Consider the following 25,588-nt stretch of genomic DNA (forward strand, 5'->3'; position numbering starts at 1 on the left):
TGAGTTTACAGCCTTCCTCCTCCTGTTCAAGCCTATATGCCATCTGTGACTATAGGAATGGACATAATATCAAGGCCAAGTCTTCTACCACCAATTTTTACTTCTGCTATAACTAACTATAAAATTTCAAATTTGGTACAGCATATAAATGGGCAAGCCCCCAACATGGTAATAAACTATTGACTGATATAAGAGAGGAAGTAATTGACCTTTATACTTTGAAAAGCCTAAGCATAAAAGCAAAGAAAGAAACTGTAAGAGAAAATTTGATAGGTTCTAAGTTGAAATTTTAAAAGTCTGTGAAAAATACATTATAAAGTTAAAAGACAAATGACAAACTAATAAAAATTACAAATTATATTAATCAGAACTAAGCTCTATGATGTAAAAGCATTTACAAGCAATAAGTTAAAAAAAATCCAACAGAAAAATAACAATAAGCTTATAGAATATTAACATTATTAATTTCAAAGAAAGATTAATTAAAATAAAATTGAATAACACTTCTTCATATCAGATATGGGGAAGTTTTCAAAATTTCTAGTCATGTTGGTGAAGCTGCAGTGGAGTGGGATTTTCTCCTTCATAAAGCCTTCCCTCTCTACAGCACCTGGGATACTCAGCTACGTGGGGCCTAACCAAGGTAACCATACTTCAAAAAGAGGCTACAATACCCGTGATACTCCCACTGGATTTCTCATTAGACAGAGACAACTTAAAATTGAATTTTAATGACTACAGATGTCACAGCTTCAATACTCAAAATCTTTAAATGCTTTGACCTACTAATTTCAATTTAAGAAGTTATCTGAAGAAAATGATCAATGATACATGCAAAAAGTTTAAATACAAGGAACTCCATTACACTGTTCTTTATTGCAAAGTTGGAAATATTCTCATGAAAGTTAGAAACTACCCAAATGCCTAATAATAGGAAATCATGTTGTCCAAGGGTGTACCAGGGAATAATTCACAACATGTTATATTAAAAAGTAAGATATAAACTGCACACACAGTGTAAATACATAGAGCTCTACCCATCTACTCATCTCCACTACTACTGCCGCTCCAAAAAACTGAGAAAACAGCAGCAGTGATTTTCATAGTTTGGGAATTACCAGTGATTTTTTTCTGCTGGTACACTTTTTTAGTTTTTGAATTTTCACCATAGACATATTTTAACTTTTGGCATCAGAAGGCAAATTACTGCTTAAAATATCAAATAAGGGATGCCTGGGTGGCTCAGCGGTTGAGCGTCTGCCTTAGTCCTGATCTCCCGGTCCCAGGACTGAGTCCTGCATCGGGCTGCCTCTCCCTCTGCCTGTGTGTGTGTGTGTGTGTGTGTGTGTGTGTGTGTCTGTCTGTCTGTCTGTCTGTCTCTCATGAATAAATAAAATCTTTAAAAAAAAAATAAAGTATCAAATGAATCATTCTATGTCTTAAAGTAAAATGCGAAGGCTGCATATGAAACAGCTTAAAGTGAACTTTCTTATTCTATTAAAAGTTAGGAGGTTGCTTCTAAGCATCTTGACATTTCACTTCATTAAAACAAGAGCTTGGGGCAGCCCAGGTGGCTCAGGAGTTTAGCGCCGCCCTCAGCCCAGGGGGTGATCCTGGAGACCTGGGATCAACCGAGTCCTACATCAGGCTCCCTGCATGGAGCCTGCTTCTCCCTCTGCCTGTGTCCCTGACTGTCTCTCTCTCTCTGTCTCCCATGAATAAATAAATAAAATCTTTAAATAAAAACAACTTTGCAATCACACCACTTTCAGACAGAGACCACAAAAGTGAATTACAATAACAACCTGTCAATCACCAAAATTTTTTCATCTGTAAAAATGAGAGGGCTGTGTTAATTTCTTCAGTACCTTCAAGCACTCTAATGATGTGAATCTATTATGTAACTCAAGAGACACAAAATGAGGCAGGATATTCCCCCTTCACAATAAGCTTGAAAATTATGGGAATAACGACAAACATTTGGTAGGGGGTTTCCAATGCTTGATGTCAAAGCCACAGAGGATCAGATGTTGATCCAAAATGCACAGAGTGATGGAGACAAATTGTCCCACTGCTCTCTTGGGAAAAAGTCACATAAGTCCCCAGTGACGCTGCTGTCAGCAGAAGGAGACTAGAAATCAAGGGGTTTGGCACATGTTGACATATATAATTTTAGTGTAATAGCAATAATTATATATAATATATATATAATTTCCTAGTGTTCTCCATACTCATTTACAAAAGCCTTATTGTTTATAAACACTGTAGCAGCAAAGAGAGCTTTGTAAAGTCAAGGAATAATAGATAAACACAGTAATGCTCCCAGATCTGGTTTTAGCTGTGTCATCCTAACTTCATTAATACCTTTTGAAAATACGAGATTTTGACTGGGGACAAAAGTGCATTCTGCAGACAACACTTTCAATATGTTCTTCTGCATAGCCAACTAATAAGTCAGCCTGGCTGTTGACATAAACCCAAAGGAAAGATAAGGTCATAAAGTATTTGCCTGGCTTGTTGATGGAACAATAAAATAATTTTTCTTTGTATAATTGCTCCTGTTACGAAGTTATAGATTCAGAATACTAACTATCTGGGAATGTTGAGTGCACATTATAATTACATCCTCTACTTTGAAGAGAACAAGGCTGTGGAATTCAATAGTCATTTCTACCTTCACACACACAAATTAGTGTTCCTTTTAGCTTCCCAGACAGGCAAAGCGAGCAGCCCTCTCCCTCTGTGCTCCTTCATTCAATTGAATGTGGGCACTAGGGCATTACCGCTTGCCACTTTCTTTTTCAGGGACGCACTATCTTCTCAGACCTGACATTATCTGGTGAAGGGATTAAATTAGTAAAGAAGAAAGAAAGGGGACTGATGGTCCTTTTCCCTCCCTTTCACAAGCTAATTTGTGGGGGCAAAGAACAAGGAAAAGCATTCCAACACTCTTTAGGAAAACATATTTCAGGTTTGTCTCCCTGAATGTTTGGCAAGGCTGGGCAGAGATCCAAACACTAATTTGAAGGGACAGCTTTGGGGAGGTCATGGATGAAATAGTCCCCCAAATGCTGGCTGTTATAAACCCATGTAAGACTCTCAAATAACCTGGAGGCAGCCAAAAGGCTCAAGTGTTTTCCTAAATTCCAGGGAAGATGTCGGGACTTGTCTTGACTCGTTAGAATGCCAGTTGTGTAAGATGCTGTCTACCCTGCAAGCAAAGGCAGTCCTCTGGTGAGGCAACACCAATTCTTTAAAGGGTGGCCTTCTGGAGCTGCCCCGTGTTGGACTCATCCTTTACTTTCCTTTGCTTCGACCCCATTCCTTGGACATAGTATCACTTCAACTAATTCCCCTCCTCCTTGTCACACTCACTCTATGCTAAAGCCTCTTGTAAAGCCCTCTCTTAGGGGAAAGCTTTCACCTTGGATCATGGTTCTAAAGTTCTTAGAACACTGGGCTGTTTTGTAGCTAGAGGGAGAGAGTCTCCATGACCACCTCTAAAGACAAGATTACTGCTGTTCAGTGAGAGAGGAAAGTGCTCTGGATGGTTTCACAAGCAAACCAAAAGGGGCAAACACACACACACACACACACACACACACACACACACACCAAACAACAAACCCTTCAAGAGTCAGGAGAAAAAAAAACTTGTGATACAAGAGACATGGTGAGATTCATAGCAAACCCAGAAAAGTATTTAAACCATGCAAGAAAACAAATAATATTAAGAAGGCTCTGGAAAGAATCTTGGGGAAATGAACAAAGTAAGAGAGGAAGGAAGGGCAGAAAGAGAAGAAATGTGATCATTTTGACTTTATTAAGATCAAAATTAGATTTTTTTTGTCTTGACTTAAAAAAAATCATTCTTAAAAAAAAAATCATTCTTCTATTTCAATTTGAAGTAGACCACTAGAGAATTTTTCCTTCAAAATACAGTTGCTGAAATTCAGCCTTTCTCTCACTTACATCAAGTACCAGAAATATAACATTTTTGAGGAGTACATTTTGAAAGCTGCATATGGGAAAAGGACACATGGATATGTTCTTACCCAGTTTAGAGCTTTCCATGTGATGTATTACAGCAGAATGGGGAGGGGGGAGGGGGAGAGGCAGGAAGAAGGAGCGCTTTCCAAACTCCTCCAGAAAAAGCTGGAGGCCAAGCAGATTTCATTTCTTAATTAATCCATCAGCAGACCTCCGGTCCTAGAACCACCCAGCTACAGAAGTAGTTGGTCAATGACCAACGTGCCGTTGGAACACAGACATAGATAAGTTGGAGAAAGGATTTATTTGCTCGTTGTGTGAATCCTGCAGTCATCAATGTTTACTGAGCACCTACTCTGGGAAAAGTTCAATGCTAAATGCCTGATTAGGTGGGTGGCAAGGAAGATCACTACAAAGATGCAGAAAATACTGTCGATGTTCTCAAGCATTTTAGGCCAAGATAAGACAATAGCACGTGTGCACAAATATAACACAAGAGAACAAATGATGAATGTCATTAGAGACTTAGTGAATTTTGATTTTGTGTGTCCCTAGAATTGCCACTTACTTAAGATACCTGATTGTCCCTTGACCTTATTTTGGATCCTGTATATGCCTTCATCTGAGAGATTCAGTGTGGGTTTGACTTTATACCACATACCTATTCAAATCCTTACCACCTGGCATTACTTCTGTCACCACTGTGCTCTACAACACTTTTCATTTCACAGGCAATCCTCTTCGGTGGCATATACCACTCTTCATAACACAGACTGAATTGAATAGCTAAGGGTGATACTTGCATGGTATAAAGACATTCCCACCATAGATCCTGTTTGGGTGTCTTTCAGCAACTTCCTGGTAATTACCAGACAATGACTCAAAGAAGATGATCCTGTCCCATGGGGAAAGTGCACTAGGCTCACTGAGTTTTAGGTACACACACTGACTAGCAGCCTAGAGTGGGTATATCAAATCCTGCTAACCCAAATGGGCAGAGGCACTAACCTGGGGAGAGTTTTGCATCAGGTAGAAGATAAAGGTTAAAGCAAAGAGCCTCTTTCCACCACATCCAACTTAACCTACTGCCTGGGGGTAATCTTGAGGTATAAGCAAAGATGAACTGTGTCCATTCCATTTCCAAGTTCCTATTATAAACCTTGCAATGGTACTTTTTAATCAGGACTTAGTGTCTATAAATGAATCCTAAAGGATCTGGAATAAGAAAGTATAATAAAAGAAATTGAGGATTGATTTCTAATACTGTGGTTCTAAATGGGGTAGATGCACTGTTGGTGGGAATGTGAACTGGTGCAGCCACTCTGGAAAACTGTGTGGAGGTTCCTCAAAGAGTTCAAAATAGACCTGCCCTACGACCCAGCAATTGCACTGCTGGGGATTTACCCCAAAGATTCAGATGCAATGAAACGCCGGGACACCTGCACCCAATGTTTAGAGCAGCAATATCCACAACAGCCAAACTGTGGAAGGAGCCTCGGTGTCCAACGAAAGATGAATGGATAAAGAAGATGTGGTCTATGTATACAATGGAATATTCCTCAGCCATTAGAAAAGACAAACACCCACCATTTGCTTCAACGTGGATGGAACTGGAGGGTATTATGCTGAGTGAAGTAAGTCAATCGGAGAAGGACAAACATTATATGTTCTCATTCATTTGGGGAATATAAATAATAGTGAAAGGGAATATAAGGGAAGGGAGAAGAAATGTGTGGGAAATATCAGAAAGGGAGACAGAACGTAAAGACTGCTAACTCTGGGAAACGAACTAGGGGTGGTGGAAGGGGAGGAGGGCGGGGGGTGGGGGTGAATGGGTGACGGGCACTGGGGGTTATTCTGTATGTTGGTAAATTGAACACCAATAAAAAATAAATTAAAAAAATAAATGGGGTAGATGAGCATATTGCCCCTTAGGGGCAAATCTGGCCATGTCTGCAGACATTTCTGGTTGTCAGGACTTAGGGTGCTACCAGGATCTAGTGGGTAGAGGTCAGGGCTACTGCTGAATATCCTACAATGCATAGGGCAGTCCCCAAAACAAAGCCTATAATGTCATTAGTGCTAAAGTAGGGAAACTCTACCCTAATGGAAAGAGCACTGAATCAGGAGTAAGGGTTCTAGGCTAGGTGATGCCACTTATTAGTAATATGACATTGGGCAAGTACCTCATCATCAATACAGGAGTAATAGTATCTGCTCTATTCACTCAGGGTTGTCTGTAACTATTGAATGAAAAAAATGTGTGTGGTACACAAGACAAAGTGGCTTATTATTATTCAGCATCATGCCTTCTTCAACATCAATATTCTCAAACTACTCTTTATACAGACACAAATTCAATCTACAAATATTTACATAGGACCTATGGAATAAGTAGAACTGTTTTAAATTTATTCAAGTAACCCAAATGCCCATGGAAATCAAATGCCCCTCAAATCAAGCTTTAGGTCCTCTGCAGCCCAGACATTTAAAAAAAAAAAAAAAACCAAAACAAAAAACAGACCTCTCTTGCCAACACAGGTTTAGCAGTCAGCTTTCCTTCATCAATGATCTACAGGCATAGAGTCAACAATAGGTCAGAAAACACTTACCGCATAGATTTTCTTTTCATGATGGCAAGATCCAGGAGTCTGCAATACACACTCAGGGCAGCACTGGTTGGCAGCTATTTGAAGCACTTCTCCCTGAGCATTTAAAAACAGTTCAGCGTAAAACAGCGGCAACAAACACACTCAGAGTGGCTCACCGGACCCCAAGTCATCTCAGATTCACTAAATTTCATGAGTTTCCATGGGTGACAACAGACAGGATAAACCAAATAAACTGACAAAAAAGGATTCTGTCAAGATGAGCTTCTCTCAAAGTTAAACCAAAGCCCCTTGAGAAAGTAATTTCCCTGAAAATTGTCTACACCTCGTCACTAGTAATGAAGTGGGGCAGTTTATTCACTAGAAATGCTCCATCCTTAACACAAGGAAAGAAGTTAGGGTAAGAGAAGGGCTGTATCTCCCCGAAGGGGTTGTTCCCCTCTGCTGAGAGGACTTGGGGTCAGGGAGTGGGGGAATGGGGTGGCCACAGAGCTGGCAGGTCTTTCAGGTATCCTATGGAGACCTGATGCAGTCAGCAGGGAGGGGAGGCTGAAGCTCCAATGTTCGCTTTTACTGGACAGAGTAGCGAGGCACACAGGGCAGGAACTGAAGGACAAAGCTAGGGGAGGAACAGCATTGGTGTGGAGGCATCATGTGTAGGGTGGGGAGCCAGGTAGAATTCCTGAGCTCCAATAAAGATCTACATTGTTTTCCAGGCCTCCTGTAATTCCAATAGTGTTTTCTATCAAGATGTGATACTATCAAGGGAATGGGCTACCACATGATATCCTAGGATTTATTGGGAAGTTGTCATGTTAACTAACCATCCATTTGCCACTGCGAAGAATCCATCTATCCAAGGGTCATTAAAACTGTGGAGCAAAGATCATGTTTGTCTTTGGGGCCCAATGATCCTCTGACTCATCTTGCTTCTCCACTTAGATATCTTAGTGTTTCCACAAGTCTTAAACATGTGACAGGATGGGTAATGAGTGATTTTGACCAAAAATGGTAAAAGAGCCTGCATCAGCCAGGGAATCATGGCTTGTCCACAGAATAAAAGTCTACAAAGAATTTATCCAGTAGAATGAAAAAAAAAGTGTGTGTGTGTGTGTGTGTGTGTGTGTGAGTGTGAGTATTAATGTTTCATTGGTATTTGGGGCTGCTTCCATTAAAATAAAAAACTGTACCTACAAGAGAATTCTAATTTTATATAACTACATCCTTAAGAATGGGTGAGAGGGATCCCTGGGTGGCGCAGCGGTTTAGCGCCTGCCTTTGGCCCAGGGCGCGATCCTGGAGACCCGGGATCGAATCCCACGTCAGGCTCCCGGTGCATGGAGCCTGCTTCTCCCTCTGCCTGTGTCTCTGCCTCTCTCTCTCTCTCTTTGTGACTATCATAAATAATAAATAAAAAAAAAATTAAAAAAAAAAAAAGAATGGGTGAGAAATAGGACTAAGATTTTACCACTGTTCATCCACTAAACAGATAAATACAATTTTATCTAGCAATACTGAGCACCAAATTCTTCCTATTTGCTTGATAAAAGATAAAACATACAATATGAGGTTTTATAAAATTGTTCATACTATGTGACATTAATGACTTTTCAGAAAAATGCCCTCTGAACCCAAGAGGAAACTATACTTCTCTGATTTTCACTAGGTCAGTAAAATATAGAAACCACATTAGCCTCATTTGCATTAAGAATTTCACACAGAAAATAAGACAATCCAAGTGCTGTTTATATTCTAACATGGAAGCAGGGACCAAGGGAGAAAGGCAGGTAGAATGGAAGATTTCAAGGAATATTTTGCATCTCCAAACTAGTTTTTTTCTATAAAAACTGATTTTCATATTTGGCCCTCAAAAATCATTTCATAAATATAATATTCTCTATTTGTGAGTGGCAGTGGGGACTTAAGTCCCCAACTTAAGTCTAACTATTGCTGTGATAGAACATAAAAAAGGTGATTGGGACTAAAGGAAGAGCAAAGCACTGTGCATGTGGGAGCTTAGAGAAGGAGAGATGGAGTTCTGCTTTCTAACCATGTGACCTGGCATAGCCTTGTGAGCTGTAACACATAAGCTTAGGCTGCACATTGGGGAACAGTAGAAAGTAACCATGTGGGCAAGAGGTAACAAGGAAGATTGTTAGGCTTGCTGGGCAACACCACTTGCCCAGGATCTAGAAAAACCAACCAAAAGTAATTATGATGATTATTTGGTAATTATAGCTAACACTTAACTGGGTACTTAGAATCACCAGGTACTCTTCTAAGCATGTATGTGTATAGACATATACATACTTGTGTATATGTGTGTACATATATACATATATATGATTATGTGTGTATATATGTATGACACCTATGCAACTAATAATAGTATTTACCTAATTAAGTTGTAAGAATTATAGTATGCGTAATTAGGCAAATACTATTATTAGCTGCTTGAGGTTTGCAGCTGAACCCCCACCATGTACACAGTGTTCCTTTGTTGTTGTTGTTGTTGTTGTTGTTTTTCCCCCACAGTGTTCCTTTGTATGGCATTGTCTTCTACACATATATCTTCTCCAGAAATCCGGAGAGGATTGGTCCTATAGGACTGGGTTAAATAATCAAGGTTCTAAATACCTCTGTTCTGTTTTTCTCAATCTGTCTATCTCTTCTCTCCCTCTCTGTTCCTATTTAGCTACTTCTAGATTGACATAGGAAATGGATATAGAATCTATTATATATGGACAGGATGCATGGATAGATAGATAGATAGATAGATAGATAGATAGATAGATAGATCTGTTAGAATTGCCATTGACAATAGGTTATTTCCGGTCAATCCACAGATAAAACAAATTGTAAAAGGGCTTTTAAACATTGTTAAAAGATGAGAGTAACAAAAGTTATTAATAATAATTAAAAGGTGCAATGGTGATTCATTAACCTGTGCCATAAACTAATGTAAGTATACCACAGCAGTTTTGAATAACAACACATGCTGCTAAGAAACACAAAGGAAAACTTAAAGCAACACAGTAGAGTAGAAGTTACATTGGGTAATGAACCAGGGACTACGGTTTTGTCGTGGCTGTGCCACTTACTAGCTCTGTGTCTCTGAGCAAGTGACTAAACCCCAAATAGTCTGTTTCTTTGTCTATAAAATGAGAAAGTCTGACTCCATGAATTTCAAAGGCTTCTTGAGTTCTATCATTCTATGATCTATTTCATTAGTTAAAATAAAGACCCAAGTACTCTGTGATACCCTCAACATGACCTTGGGGTTGGAAGTTTCTTATGGTTGGATCATCTGATACAACCCTCTCATTTTACCCATAAGAAACCTTCTTAGAGTTCATAGTCTTCAATTATGTCATTCTTATTACTATCCTTCACCAATTTTCTGATCACTCCTTTGTACTCACTAAAGACTTGGCTCAGTTTCTTTTTACACTACATCTAGACATGATTCTAGACAACTTCAATGTCCATGAAAGTGACATCCTATCCTTGTACATTCTTAAGCACCTCAATTCATACAATTGATTCCATTTCAATTCATTCCTCCACTTCACTTGAGCTCCCCATGGTCATGGTCAATTTTGGAACCTACCTACACTCCAAATTATTCTATACCAGAAAACTTCAACTCTCTGAATATGAACCTTCTGGGCTTTAGCTCTTTCCCACCCTCACTCTCCCTCCTATCATGTCCTTCAGAGAGCTCCTTGAACACTTTTCCCTTGTAGTCATTCAGCCCCTAGCTGGCCTCATTTTCCTAATCATGTTGGCCTCAATGTCCAACACTTCCTGTATATCTACTTTTTCTCTCCATTAATATGGCAAAATCCCAATACCTGACCTATTCCACAATTTGTCTTATCTTCCCTTATACTTGGCTAGTAAACATTGCTTAGAAAATCACTCCATCATGCAGCTTGGTACCCCCACAGTTTCATGATCTCCTGCTCCCATAGGCCCTTAACATCACCCACAAATGCTCTATCTCCACCTTTAGACAGTCCCTTTAACCCCTCATGACAGCTCCTAAATTTGCTTTCAGTTCCCAACTGAACCTCTAAGGCTTCACAAAGTAAGATTAAAATATCATTAGATATGAACTATTTCAGTGCCCCGTCTCTTTTCTTACTTACAAATTTAACTATATCTGTATCTATCCATAACTTTTTCTTTTCACTTTTAGAGAATGAGGCTAACCTCCCCATCTCAAGCTCTGGATCCCATACACTCTATTCCCTAAAACCTACTCCTTCTAATTCATTCATTCTGTCTCTATCCTCCTTACTCCACCTCCCACATCTTCAGCTTCTCTCTCACTTCTAGGTCATCTTTCTTTTCCTCCTAGCATGATCATGTATCTTTCATGCTGATATCAAAAACAAAGCCCTCTCCCTTCTCTTGTTCGGTCACTCTGCAAGTATTGATTAAGTGTCACACACTGTGCTGTTTGACAGGCTTCAATAGTGAGAAGACAGAGGAGAAAGCAGACAAATAAATAGGCATTTGCAGTCCGGCCAGGGGCTATAGTAAGAGGAAGCACAAAGCACCATGGCAGCACATAGGAGGCTTGAAAGGTTGGGGATGGGAGGTTCAAAGGAACTTAATAGATGTACCGATGTCTGCCTAATGCCCCCATTTCTCTTCTATTCTCAGCAAAGATCCCTTAAAGAGTAGCCTTTACTTGGTTTCCTTTCTCCACTTTCCATTCACTCTTCAAACCTCTACAATATAGCTTCCTCTTGCACCGCTCTACTGACATCAACATCAGCTTTGGCCTGTGATCAACACTGTTGATACAAACTCCTTCTGGAAACTCTCTACTGTCCTGGTCACCATAGTACCTCTCTCTTACCTCTGTGACTATGTCTCTTCAATCTTCCTAAGTTCCCTCTCTTATGTTCACCTCCTTGTAAATGACTGTGTTCCCCAAATTGCATCTTTGATCTTATACTCTTTCTAAAGGTTTATGCTACTGACTATATGCTAACAATACCCACATGATATTTCCAACTTTGTCTTCTCTAAGCTTTAGACTCATATATTGGCCGCCCTTTCAACATGCCCACCTGGCTCCTCCACAGATACTTTAAACTCAACATTCACAATGAAAGCATCATTTTCCTTCCAGATAGAATGCTTTTCCTCATTATTCTGTATTTCCAAGATCAGTTGGTGGCTCAGCTAACCAACGAGTCATCAAACCATACATCTGGGAGTCATCTCTTCTTTTCCTTTCCCTCACCCTCCTAACTTCATATATTTCTGCTGGTTTATCCCAAGTGTTCTTGAGCCAGTCCCTTCCTCTTGAGCCCTATACTACTGGTGCTCTGATTAAGTGCTCCTCCTTTCATATGGATTATTCTGACAACCTCTGAATTGATTCCCACATTTCTAATATCATGCATTAACCTAGAAAAACCAAAGAAATCTTTCTTATTTATTTATTTATTTATTTATTTATTTATTTATTTATTCATGATAGACACAAAGAGACAGAGAGAGGCAGAGACACAGGCAGAGGGAGAAGCAGGCTCCGTGCCAGGAGCCCGACAAAGGGACTCGATCCCAGGACTCCAGGATTGCTCCCTCGGCCAAATGCAGGCGCCAAACTGCTGAGCCACCCAGGGATCCCCAGAGATCTTTCTAAAATAAAAGCTGGACATTCCACTCATATGTCTAAAATCCTCATTACTATTCTATTACTATTTATTATCTCCCAAATAAAAGCCCAAGTTCCATAGTACAGCATAGTACAAGGCTTTCCATAACTTTGAACTTACCAACTCTCTAGCCTCTTCTCTCATTCATTCATTCAACTGGTTAAAAAATATTTATTGAGTGCCTACCATGTGTCAGGTGCTATTGTAGGGGCTGAGGATATACAGTCAGTAAAGGAGACAGTAAACAAGAAATATCAGTAAAATATATAGTATATCTGATATTAGTGCCAGGAAGAAAAATAAAGCATGGAGGAAGGACAGGAAATATGCAGTAGGGTAGGGATTTACAATTTTAAATAAAGTGGCGTTCAGGCAAGACTTTCAAGAAGTTAAGGATCAAGTCACGTATATATCTGTATCTGAAGAAAAAACCATTTCAGAGGGAAAGGCAGGGTGCAAAGACCCTAATGGCAGAAGTGTGCCTGGCATCTCCAGGGAACACCAAGTAGGCTTGGTGTCTGAAGCAGAGTGAACAAGGGAAAGAACAGCATATTAATTACAGGGGTATAATAGCACTTTAACAAGACATTATAAGTGGTTACTCTGAGTGAGAAGCCATTGGAAGCCACTAGAGGGGTTTAAGAGAGAACCAAAATGATCTGACTTAAATTTTAATAGTATCACCCTGACTGCTATATCAAGATGACAATGAAAAAGGCAAGCACGGAAACAGTAAAACAAGTTAAGAGGCTACAATGAGAATACATACAAAAACATGATAATAGGTGGGACTAGAGTTAAAAGCAGGGAAATTGCATTTGGTACCTATGGTTTTATGAAGGAAGAGGCTGGGTGTTTGCTAATGCACTGGATGTGAGATGTGGAAGAGAGTTGAGGGTCAAGGATGATGCTAAGTGTTCTGGCCTAAGCAATTGGAAAAAAGGAGTTGCCATTTACGGAGATGAGAAAAATTAAAAAAAACAAATGAGGAAGGGACAACATCATGTTTCGTATAGAACAAGGGTCAGAAACTCACTTTCTGTAAAGGGCCAGATAATAAATATTTTAGCCTTTGGGAGCCACATTTGGTATACATCACAGCTACACAACTTTGTCCTTATAGCATAAAAGCAGCCACAGACAACACACAAACAAATGAGTATGCCTGTGTTTCAATAAAACTTTATTTACGAACACTTAAATTAATTTGATATAATTTTTATATCATGAAATATTGTTCTGTCTTTTTCTAACCCTTTAAAAATGTAAAAACTATTCTTTGTTCATAGGTCATACAAAAACAAGTGGCAGGCCAGATTTAGTCTGCTGACCCTTGGTATAGAACACATACCATTTTCAGCAATACAATCATCAATATCTTTCTAACATTTAATGCAAGGATTCATATTCTTACATGATACTACAGTTATTCATGTGAAGAGGAAAAGGGTATGTCTTCATGGCCCTTATGTGAGCAGCTCAGATTGTGACATGAATTACTCAACAAGCTAAGTAGAGAGCTTTTAGGAATATGTGCTCCACAAATAGAAAACCCCACAATATACAACAAAATATTATTAAATTTACCAATGCTAGATGTATACTCAGCTTCTCAGAAATATACCCATGAAGAAATTGAGGGACCTACTGAAAGGTATACAGAACCTTCTTCACTCCAATGTTAAAAATAAACAGAAACTTACTAGCACCAGATGGCATAAAGTCTCAAGATTAATTATTATGGAGGGAGGGATAAAACTCAAAAAATAAACTGTGCTTGTAAAATTGACAGAATATTTTTAAAGAAAATAATTTAGTCTTCTCCAGAAAGTTTCAAGTGTTCAAATTTGAAGCTTAAGCTGTTTTTTTAAGATTCACTTTAAAAAGAAAAAAGCACCAGGAAAAAAGTATTCTAACAGAGTTAGATGTATAGTCAGAAAAAAAACTGAAAATCTTTCACAAAGTGGAAAGGAAGAAATATCCTTCATGTATTTGGTCAACCAGGAGATTTATGGAGTCAAACCCTCTCCCCTATGTTCCTAGGGGGCTCAACGGCATCACAAATACAGTCAGTGGCAGGACAAATAATGTTTATAGAAAAGCTATCTTCAAGAAGTCAATGCGGACTTTCAATCCATTCAGTGGCTTGTAAATGTTATGGTGCTTATCAGTAGCTTTAGCGTCTGTCAGCCCCAGGAAAACCTGTGGGCAGCAGTTTATTGACTGCATAATTGTGGTTAAGTTGCTTAAAATCTCCAGGCTTCATTGCTTCATCTGAAAGTGGAGAGAAAGATACCTACCCTACATGATATTAAGTGGGATAACATCTACAAACCTTTAACTGAGTGCCCAGTTCAGAATAAATTCTCAGTAAACAGAAATATCCTTAAATGTGATATGTTAAAATTCTCTCCTGCATTTCATAAGGCTTCCAATCAGAGACTGGGATAAATGGCAGAACCAAATGACTGAAGAGATGCAAAAACCCGAAACTTCTCTGACTTTACCAGTATATGCAGGATATAATTAGGATGCCATACCTTCTCAAAGACACACTGAGGGTTTCTGCAAACAGCAGGTTTGCAGATAACGATGTTGCCATGGCAATGGCAGTTCTGGCATGAATCAGGCTTCCAAGTTGTGGCATCCTGCAAGGAAGCATAAGCTCTGAGTTAAAAACTGATCAGTCAAGGTACGAATACAGAGAAGCAGCACCGACAACAGCCCCACAGCCTTAACAATTAAAAGGCAAAGGAAAGTCACAGGCACACACAGCGCTTACTGGGCACTGATTAGACCCCAAGAGGCAGTAAAAGCTGTATAATCCATTTCATCACAGTCAGCCCACGTAGCCAAAAACAAGGGCATGCAGCAGAGAGCTGTCGATACCCAGAGTAAAAACCATCGATCAGCCTGAAACCTCAGGAGGACAGGCTGCTCCCTGACTTGAAGTTTGTCTTTGCTGTTAACCAAAAGAAACCACTGGAGCATGTTTAAAGGAAAATGACACTTGGACCAGCATTCTAAAAGCAGCATTTGCCACTAATTAATATCAGCACCTTAGATTTCACTTTCTAGCTCTTGTTAGTGGCCATTATATTCCCAGCTGTATGCTAAACATATTGGGGTACAAATGAAGCAGGCGTATGAGCACAATCCATCAGACACTCACACATCTATTATGGATCATGAACATGAGGGCCTTGGACTTGAGCTGGGATGAGCTGAGACTTCCCCACAAAAAGGCAGAAGCCAAGTGTGACAGTTAATGTTACCTGTCAACTTGGGTGGGCTACGGTGCCTGGCTGTTTGGTCAAACACAGGCCTATGTGTTGCTGTGAAGATAGTCTGTAGGTGTGATTAACATTTACAGTCAGTTGATTAAAGTAAAGGAGATTATCCTGGATAACATGATGAGCCTCATCCCATCAGTTGAAGGTCTCTAGAGCAAAATTAAGGTTTCTTAGAGAGGAAGGAATTCAGCCTCAAGACTGTAACATGGAATTTCTGCCTGAGTTTCCAGGCCACCAGCCTGCCCTGCAAATTTCAAAATTTCAGACTCATACTGCAACTTTTTTTTTTTTAAGTGATTTCTTTTTTTTTTTTTAATTTTTTTATTTATTTATGATAGTCATACAGAGAGAGAGAGAGGCAGAGACACAGGCAGAGGGAGAAGCAGGCTCCATGCACAGGGAGCCCGACGTGGGATTCGATCCCGGGTCTCCAGGATCGCGCCCTGGGCCAAAGGCAGGCGCCAAACTGCTGCGCCACCCAGGGATCCCCTCATACTGCAACTTTTAACTCTTGTTTAAATTTCCAGCCGGCTGGCCTGCCCTACAGATTTTGGACTTGCCAGTCCCCACAAGTGCATGAGCCAATTCCTTAAAATAAATCTCTTTAAATACACATATCTATAAAGTTACACATATGTCTCCTTTTGGTTCTGTTTCTCTGAAAGACCATGTCTGACATACCAACACTAGTACAGAATTACAGGGATGTGAACAACATTCCCAAGCACAAATGAGGTCATCCTTTCAGACTGAGAAATGTTAAATGTATAACCTCTTAGGAAATATGCTTCAAATCCAAAGTCACTTAAGAAACACAAAATGTATCTAAAGTGAGATTACATCCCCACTGGTTAATTCACAAACACTCTGAGCCAAAGCAAATGAGTACTAGAATCTGATACGAAATATCTCTGAATTTCTTTTCTTCTTTTTTTTTTTTTTTTTATCATAACACATTCTCTGAAATTGGCAATAGTGTTCCGACTACAGTCTCCTCCTAAGCGAAAGAGCAATGACAGGTAGGTGAAGAAAAACACATTTCATTCTCAACCAGGAGGTAATATATGTTCCCCACTGATTTCAAGAACATGGTATCAGTTTCAGGATACAGATTAAATAAAAATGACAACTTCATGAAGCCAGTGGCTACCACTTAATATCTTATGCTGACTCTTAGAGCAGGAAGCACTGATACAGGAGGCATTTGTGGTACTGGAGGAGGCTGGCCTAGTTTGTTTTCCTGACTTCTGCCATCATTCTAGAGAGCTGGGCCCAGCAGAGAGGAAGTAACTGAACAAGCATGTGTGTGACACCTCTATGGATCTGGCACTACAATTATGACTATTCCTATTTTACAGATGAGGAAACAAGTGATGGGAGATTGAGCAACTTGCTCAAAGTTCACAGAGCTTTAAGAGACCTGAGTACTCAGGCTCTGGAGCCGGGCTGCCTGGGCTTGAATCCTGGTGTCATCATTCAGAATGGGAAGTCTGTTATCAAGTTAAGGTTATCTGTGCCCTGGGTTTCTCACCTGTAAAGTAAGGATGATAAAGTACTTAATTCCTAGGACTGTGGAAAGGATCAAGTGAGATGATGTGTTTAAAGAGATCTGAACAGCACTGGGAACTTACTAAGGGCCCATTCAGTATAATTTATTTTTAATCCTAAATGCTTTCTAAGATGGCATGCTCATTTTAGCAAATATCTCCTAAACATTTCCTTTTCTCAGAGTGAAAACAGTTCCCAAAGTACCTGACTTTCTCATCTTCCTACGCCAGCCTACACATGTAAAACAGAGTGAAATTATTATGATGAAATTATTATTCACTATATTATTATTTCACTATAATAATTTCACTCGGACCTTAGCACTCATTGAAAGGATTCAGGACTTGCAGTAGAAGGGAATAATGAATCCACAGGTTGCATTCTCAACACTACACTTGGGAACTTGGAAGTCTCTGTCTCACTGAGCTGACATAACCAGGAATCCATGTCTTCCTTTCATTTGGGACACAGGATGGCCATCCCAGCTCCACAGACCATCTTCAGTTTGCTACTTTCTAAGGTGCAGTCACACACACACCCCTCCAGATGTGGCATTCTTAGATCAGGAGCCAACTTCTCTGCACCTCAATTCTTGTCTCCGTGATTCCAGACTCCAAAACAGTCCATTATGCTTGTTAGCAGCTCTGTCAGTAGACTTGGCTTGTTGAACTCTAAACAGGATCTTCTTTTCTTTTTTTTTTCTTTTTTTTTTTTTTTTAATTTTTATTTATTTATGATAGTCACACACAGAGAGAGAGAGAGAGTCAGAGACATAGGCAGAGGGAGAAGCAGGCTCCATGCAGGGAGCCCGACGTGGGATTCGATCCCGGGTCTCCAGGATCGCGCCCTGGGCCAAAGGCAGGCGCCAAACCGCTGCGCCACCCAGGGATCCCTAAACAGGATCTTCTAAAAACATGGAATCATCTTTTACTTTCACTCATAGAAGCACAATTTTTCTTTATGCTAATTCAAAGTTAAGTTTATCTGGGCCCAAAAGGCCTTCCTGACTCTGTTTTATATATTTGTCTTCCCACCAGACTATGAATGACTCTTTAAAAAAGAAGGTCTCATTTTATTTCTCTCTATGTATCCCCTTCCCTGAGCATGGTTCCTGAGGGCTAGCTGAATTAATTTAATGAACAACCCTGAGAACTTGCTAAGAAAATATCTATCCAGGCAAATTGAGATATTCTAGTTAGGATACAAGATCTGGATAAAAACAATGTTTAAGTGATAGCACTACAAAATCCCCAATATGTTGAAGGTTATTACTTCACTGGAATCAAACTATGTTTGAAAGAATTTTTCTTCATCTGGTCATCAGACTTGTCAAAAACTTCCTTATATTGATGTCCTCATAGAATAAGTAATTTATGGCTAATTTTAAATAAAATGAGCCCCTTACCAAGGCCTGGATAGGATAGATGGCCATATATTTTTCAGGTCTAAAACTTTATGAAGTCAATTTCTATGCTTCCATAAAATTGCTTCATGAAGGTGGGGATACTAGAGTTCCTCAATAGCTGAAACTTTGGATAAAGCCATAAAGTCCAAAGAAATAACATTGTAAAGTAAATTTTACAGATCTTGCATGTTACTATTGCAATTCTGTTGCTTTATAATCCTCTCTTCCAATCTAACACTCTGCAAAAAGGAGGTCCTAAAATACTTCCTCCTTAGAATATAGATTAAAGGATTAGATTATGACAAAGCAATCAAAATATAATCTTTTAATACAGCTTTTAATATTTTAGTAATATGTGAATCAAATGCTCTTGCAGATAATATAGTGCCTCCATCTCCAAATATCTTAAAGTAATAGCCAAGTAATTCAAGGAATAAAAACTTATTTCACTTGGTTAAGTATTTATTGAACATTTGATTAGTGCTAAAAATAAACAATGAATATATCCCTCACTCAAATTTCTGGGGGGAAATTACTTACAGTATTCTGTAAGAGCAGTATATCAACTGCCAACATAAATTTTCTTCAATTTGTATGGTATAATAACCCTACTTCAATTATTGATGAATTCATCTCATCTTAAATTCCCTTGGTTTCTAATGTCAAAAATGAGAAAAAAGAAAAAAAGCTCACCCATCTGTGCTTTCAAGTTACAAAATAATATGTAGAATATAATGCCATTTTTAATGCCATTTTTATAATCAAAATGTATTTATGTGCAAGGAAACAAAGTACAGAATTATATAAACTAGTAAGTGAAGGATGGTCATTCCTGAGTATGGATTGTAGGTGATTTTTGGTTTTTTCCTTTATCCTTATTCAGTTTCTATATTTTTTCAATAACAAAAGTGTATCTTACATAATTTCTTATAGCATATTAATATTTTCTTTAAAAGCTTGGCCAGGGGGATCCCTGGGTGGTGCAGCGGTGTAGCGCCTGCCTTTGGCCCAGGGCGCGATCCTGGAGACCCGGGATCGAATCCCACGTCGGGCTCCCGGTGCATGGAGCCTGCTTCTCCCTCTGCCTATGTCTCTGCCTCTCTCTCTCACTGTGTGCCTTAGTGTAGGGATAGTTATGGGAAGCTTGGGCATTGGGTCCCTGTGCTCTCGTATCCTGGAAGACAACACAACAGTCTTCTTTTTTGAGTTTGTTTTCCTAATTCCGATGGATCTTCTTGGCATCAAGAATGATTCTTCTTTTCTTATGTCCAGCCTTGGTAGATACAAAGCTTCCTAGAGTCAAATGGGAGGACGCAACTGAAGATTGTGTGGTAAGGGTTCAAGTTTGGGGCTGACAAATGAGAGCTGCTGGAACCACCTTCGAGGAAGTGGGTACTAAAATGTCTCTCCAAAGGACAAACATTATATGGTCTCATTCATTTGGGGAATATAAAAAATAGTGAAAGGGAATAAAGGGGAAAGGAGAAAAAATGAGTGGGAAATATCAGAAAGGGAGACAGAACATGAGAGACTCCTAACTCTGGGAAACAAAGGGAGGTGGGCGGGGGGTAGGGGTGACTGGGTGACGGGCACTGAGGGGGGCACTTGATGGGATGAGCACTGGGTGTTATTCTGTATGTTGGCAAATTGAACACCAATAAAAAATAAATTTATATAAATAAATAAATAAATAAATAAATAAATAAATAAATAAACAGTCTCTCCAAGCACCTTGTGGGGAACATGGCTTGTAACTTAAAGCAAGCCAGGCTCCAATGTGGGGTTCCAGAATGCAGAATGCAGGTCCTGGCCTGCATCTCCCTATCTGGGAGGTTCTCATCAACTCTGTATCTAAGCACTGAGTTACCTAGATGGCTTTGAGAAGCTGAGATTTTTGTGAAAACACTTCATTCAAAGAAATATGTTTCATGGAATAAATGAATAAATATGCATGCCTATTATACTGGCCAAGCTTTTTTATTTATTTATTTATTTATTTATTTATTTATTTATTTATTTATTTATGATAGTCACAGAGATAGAGAGAGAGAGAGAGGCAGAGACACAGGCAGAGGGAGAAGCAGGCTCCATGCACCGGGAGCCTGACATGGGATTCGATCCCGGGTCTCCAGGATCGCGCCCTGGGCCAAAGGCAGGCGCTAAACCGCTGCGCCATCCAGGGATCCCCTAAGATTTTTAAAAATTAATTGTGTTCCCTACTTGTCCTTCAAAGCAAAATGGGACACAATATTCAACTGGGTCTCATATCTTCATTTCTGGATGTTTATTTTTCTGACAAGTCTGGTTTTCAGAAAAGATAATCTATAAAAAAGGGTTCTTTGACCCAGCCCCAGTGCAGGCACGGTAATGTTCTTGTTTGTCAAGGAACCATAAAGAAGCAAATCAATAACTTTCACAAGGTTATTTTAGAGTTCAATTCTTTTCCCCAAGTGCCCTTCCACAGACAGCTTAGATAAACAATACCTTTTTCATTCAGTCACATTTTAAATTTATGTAAAGCTCCTTATCCAGTCCCAAATAAAAAGGAGCCCAAATAAAAGGAGCAGAGGATATTTATTGTTAAGAAAAGATAGAAATTCTCTCCTTTCAGGAGGAGCAAACACAAGTTAATGCCAAATAAGAGAAAAAAAATGGCAGATCACTTCCTGTTTGAGACCCAGTTCAAAAGCTTGCTCCATATAAGGCCCTCTTCACAGTTTCCTGTATTCCACACCAAAGACCTAAGTAGTTTCCCATTTCAGCATTGTGGAGTGACTAGCTTGTACCTGATCTTCTCCTCCTGCTGTCTTAAAATGATAAACCCCAAGGCATCAGCTATAAGAATACACCTTGGATACAGAAACAACAGCAGGAATCACAGATGAAAAGATAGCTGCTACATATAATCAAAAATGTCTTTGTTCAGCTGGCTGACAAGAGACACTGAAAGCATGGCAAGTTAACATCAAGTTCTTGTACATATGTCTATAGTAACAGGCGAGGGCAGGGGAAGGAAAGGGAACAAGCTCCTGCCACGTGCCAGTACTTCTGAGGGACCCCATACACATGCCAGCCCACTGCTCCTCCCAGCATCTTGTGAACAAAGCCTTATGTTGTAAGAGCATTTACTCTATAAATGAAGAAATAAGGTGTGGAAAGACTGAAGGAATCATCCAGAGCACATCTAGTAATGAATGGATCTGGATTCAAACCCATCCTTTTCTTCCATGCCACAGTATTGTCATGTATCAATAACAATGAATGTCTTCTATTATACAGCAGTCTTACCAGTTCATATCATGGTTACTTCCATTCTCTCACTTTACAGGGCAAGAGGAGGCACGTGAGGGCAGTACTGCAAATTTCAGAGGAAAGGACTGTGAGTTGTTTTTTGTTTTGTTTTGTTTTGTTTTGTTTTTAGGACTGTAAGGTTAAGTGACTTACCTGCCTAAAATGTTCCCCATGCCTCCTAAGCACACTCCTAACCTACCTTCATTTTTTGAGGTAGAGGGAAAGAGAATCTTAAGCATGCTCCACACTCAGCATGGAGCCTGGCATAGGGTTCTATATCACAACCCTGAGATCATGACCCAAGCCAAAATCAAGGGTTGGACACTTAATTGACTGAGCCACCCAGCTGCCCTACATACTCTTTTAATCTAACTTCCACATATCCTCCAGGTCTCAGTTGAAATACCACTTCCTCAGGGAGAACCTCTCTGCCTCCCTAAGTCAATATTTCCCTGCCTCCAAAGCTTCGCCCACTTCCACAATGCCAGACTTATTCCTCTGAGTTCTGTTTTTCACAAAAAAAAGAAAGAAAGAAAGAAAGAAAGAAAGAAAGAAAGAAAGAAAGAAGAAAAAATGGTACCTTTTAGATTACAGATTCCTTGGCACATTCAGATCTTTTATATTTCTTCCTAAAATATTTTGAAATAGATATCATCACCCCTCCATTACAGATGAGGAAACCAAAGTTCACAGAAGTTAGGTAATATTACCAAAGATTATAAATGATAGTACCTATATTTGAACCAGTATCCATTTGATTCTGAATTTTTAGTTTTTCCAACCATACCTACTTCTGTACCTATAGCCTTGGTCTATGAACACAAGGTCATACACCACACTAACTCAAGTAGCAATACCAATATGGACTGCATAAACTTGAATTCAAATGCCAATTCAATTGCTCCCTAGCTATAGGATCTTGAACAAAGTGATAGTAAAGATGAAATAAATTAATACACTTATTAGCACTGTGACAGGTTCGTAGGAAGCACTTAATAAATGTTAGTTACAAGTTTGGTCACTTGCCACAACCTTGACCAGTTGATGGTGGTACTTTCTGTGACAGAGGGAGTAGTTGTAGCATTTACAGAATTAGAAAATCCCTCCTGGAATCTCCAGTTTCCAAGATAAGGGGGAGTTAACTTTCCCACAGCTTAAATGTTTACAAAATATTCCACTAGATAGTGCTGTGGAAACTACACTCCTAGAAGAGTATACAAAAAACAAACAAAAAAGAATCTCTTCACAATATAGAATAAAATTAAATGCCCAGTGAATGTGCTTCATATTCTAAATTCTCAAGCAATGGAAACACAGGCTTAGCTCTGTAGCTCTTCTATTTTTTACACCCAGCCTTCCATTCATACTAACACAATCCTGTTATAGTGAAAAGACAATCTAAGCGCACCCCAATGACAATATAATCCTCATAAATTTCTAGAAATGCTACCCACAGGAAAGAAAAAGTTCTATAATGAATATAAAGTCTGCTTCATATTTCCACTTTAAATAAGTCAATACTAGGCGGACTAGTACAGTTTAAGTTTGTAACTGCATTATTTCCTCTAAAAATTCTGCTCTCAAAGACTTCATTTCATATTCCTAAGGCAAATAACAAAAAACAAATAAACATTCAAATGTTTGCACATGAAATTAAATTATTGCTATACCATTATTTCTCATATTAATATTATTTATTTTCTTGTCTTCCTCCCCAATTGATCATTATCAATCTTTCATAATTAGTTATTTGCCTCCTTCCCTTCCCAACAACAGTAGAGACTATATTTCTTTATATATAAGTACCTTTGTGTTCCCACAGTGACTAAAATGTAGCAGGCACTTATAATGTTTTTGACGGATGGATGGATGGATGGTTGGATGTTCCCAAATTTAGATAATCACTAGCTATTTTGTGATGCAACTGCTGAAAAGTCAAATATACAGAACATAGCATCTCACATTCTGTGTAATAAAAGTCTTGTACCTTCAATGGACCATTATCAATAGGCACTGAAATCTTACCTTCTAGACTTATGTCTCAGTCAAGACCTTTGCTCTGAAAGGGCCCCTCTATTTCTGTCTGAATGCCAAGTCACCTGCCCAATGATATCATGTTTCAGCATGCAACACTGTACAAATCATTCAAAGTTCTGCTGCATGTCCTCAATCCCCAACTTTTTTCCTGTAGCCAGGCTCTTGGCAATTGGCCTAGTTAAATTGATCACCCAGTACAATGGTGGAGAGCTTTCTGACACTTACATTCAACAGGCAAACCCACATCCTGAAATGTCTGTTTTCAGGCCTGTTCAAGGTCCTAAGTCAAAGACTTCATTACAGGCAATGCAATTTCACTATTTAACATAAAGCAGGCTCCTAAACAGGGGCTATGCCACCTTAAGAAGCATTTGAGAATTTGTTTTGAAGACTGAAGGTTGGGGCACTACTGGCTTTATTTAATGGACAGGGATCATAAATTCTAGCTTTCATATCATGCAAGACAAAAAACTGTCCCACTTCCACAACATTTCAATGTTCTATGAAACATTCATGTCAGTGAAAAAAATGTTTATGATTAGCTGTTTATTTATCCTAACTCTGTTTTACATAAAACACAAAGAATTTATTGACTGGTAATAATACACACTGAATTATCCAGAAATTTAACTGTCATGTAACTCAAAAAGAGATTGTACATTTTTTGTTTAGAACTTTATGAAAATAACAGAGGATAAAAAATGTATTGGAAATTTAAAAATACTATGAATATTTAATCAGTATTTTTAAAAAATACTATGAATATTTTAACCAGTATCTTCAACTACAATTAATTTGAAATTCTAAAACAGAAAAATACAAACAAATGAGATTAATTTTGTTTAACTGCACACTGGACATAGCACAAAAGAATATTATTAAGTAAAAAGACAGCTCAATAGAAAATATTCAAAGTGAAGGACAAAAACCAAAATGTTTAGAAAACAGAAAAGAGCATGGGAGACACATGAAATATGTTGCAATGTTTAACATATGGGCACTTGAGGAAGACATGACAGAAAATAGGCAAAAATACGTTTTTGACAAAAGAAAAGCCAAGAACTTTCCAAAACAGAAGAAACACATTAAGCCATAGATTCAAGAAGTAATAAGACTAACAAACAGAATAAAGAAAAGAATACCTAACCACATCAGAGTAAGACTATTGAAAACTAACAGTAAAGAATAAAATCTCTTTCTCCTTTCTCTATCCCTCCCCACCCCCCAACCCCTAGCAACCACCTTCTACTCTCTGCTTAATATGAGATTCCACCCGTAAGTGATATCATGTTGCATTTGTCTTTCTCAGTCTGGCTTATTTCACTTAGCATGATGCCCTGCAAGTTCATCTATGTTGTCACAAATGACAGGATTTCCTTCTTTTTAGAGACTGAATAGTATTCTAGTGTGTGTGTGTGTGTGTGTGTGTGTGTACCACATTTTCATTATCTATTCATCCACTGACAGTCACTTAAGTTGTTTTCATACAAAAAAATCTTAAAATCTATAGAAGGGTGGAGAATTATCTTCAAAGAATAATAAATCTGATAGCCAACTTCTTCACAAAAAAACGATGGAAGTCAGAAAACAAATCTTTAAAATGATAAATGAAAAATCATCACCAAGTTAGAATTCATAAGTTGTTTTCATACAAAAAAATCTTAAAATCTATAGAAGGGTGGAGAATTATCTTCAAAGAATAATAAATCTGATAGCCAACTTCTTCACAAAAAAACG

At 38.8% G+C, this 25,588-nt stretch overlaps 1 protein-coding gene across 1 annotated transcript in view; it reads right to left on the reverse strand.

Moving 5' to 3' along the window:
* Nucleotides 1-25,588, reverse strand: part of FRAS1 (Fraser extracellular matrix complex subunit 1) — a 434,689-nt gene that overhangs the window by 268,239 nt on the left and 140,862 nt on the right. Inside the window, 2 exon segments of the mRNA XM_038582341.1 lie at nt 6,603-6,695; nt 14,818-14,925. Coding sequence (XP_038438269.1) covers nt 6,603-6,695; nt 14,818-14,925 — 201 coding nt within the window.

This window comes from Canis lupus, chromosome 32 (genome assembly GCF_011100685.1).
Source record: "Canis lupus familiaris isolate Mischka breed German Shepherd chromosome 32, alternate assembly UU_Cfam_GSD_1.0, whole genome shotgun sequence".
In the NCBI taxonomy this organism is placed as follows: domain Eukaryota; kingdom Metazoa; phylum Chordata; class Mammalia; order Carnivora; family Canidae; genus Canis; species Canis lupus.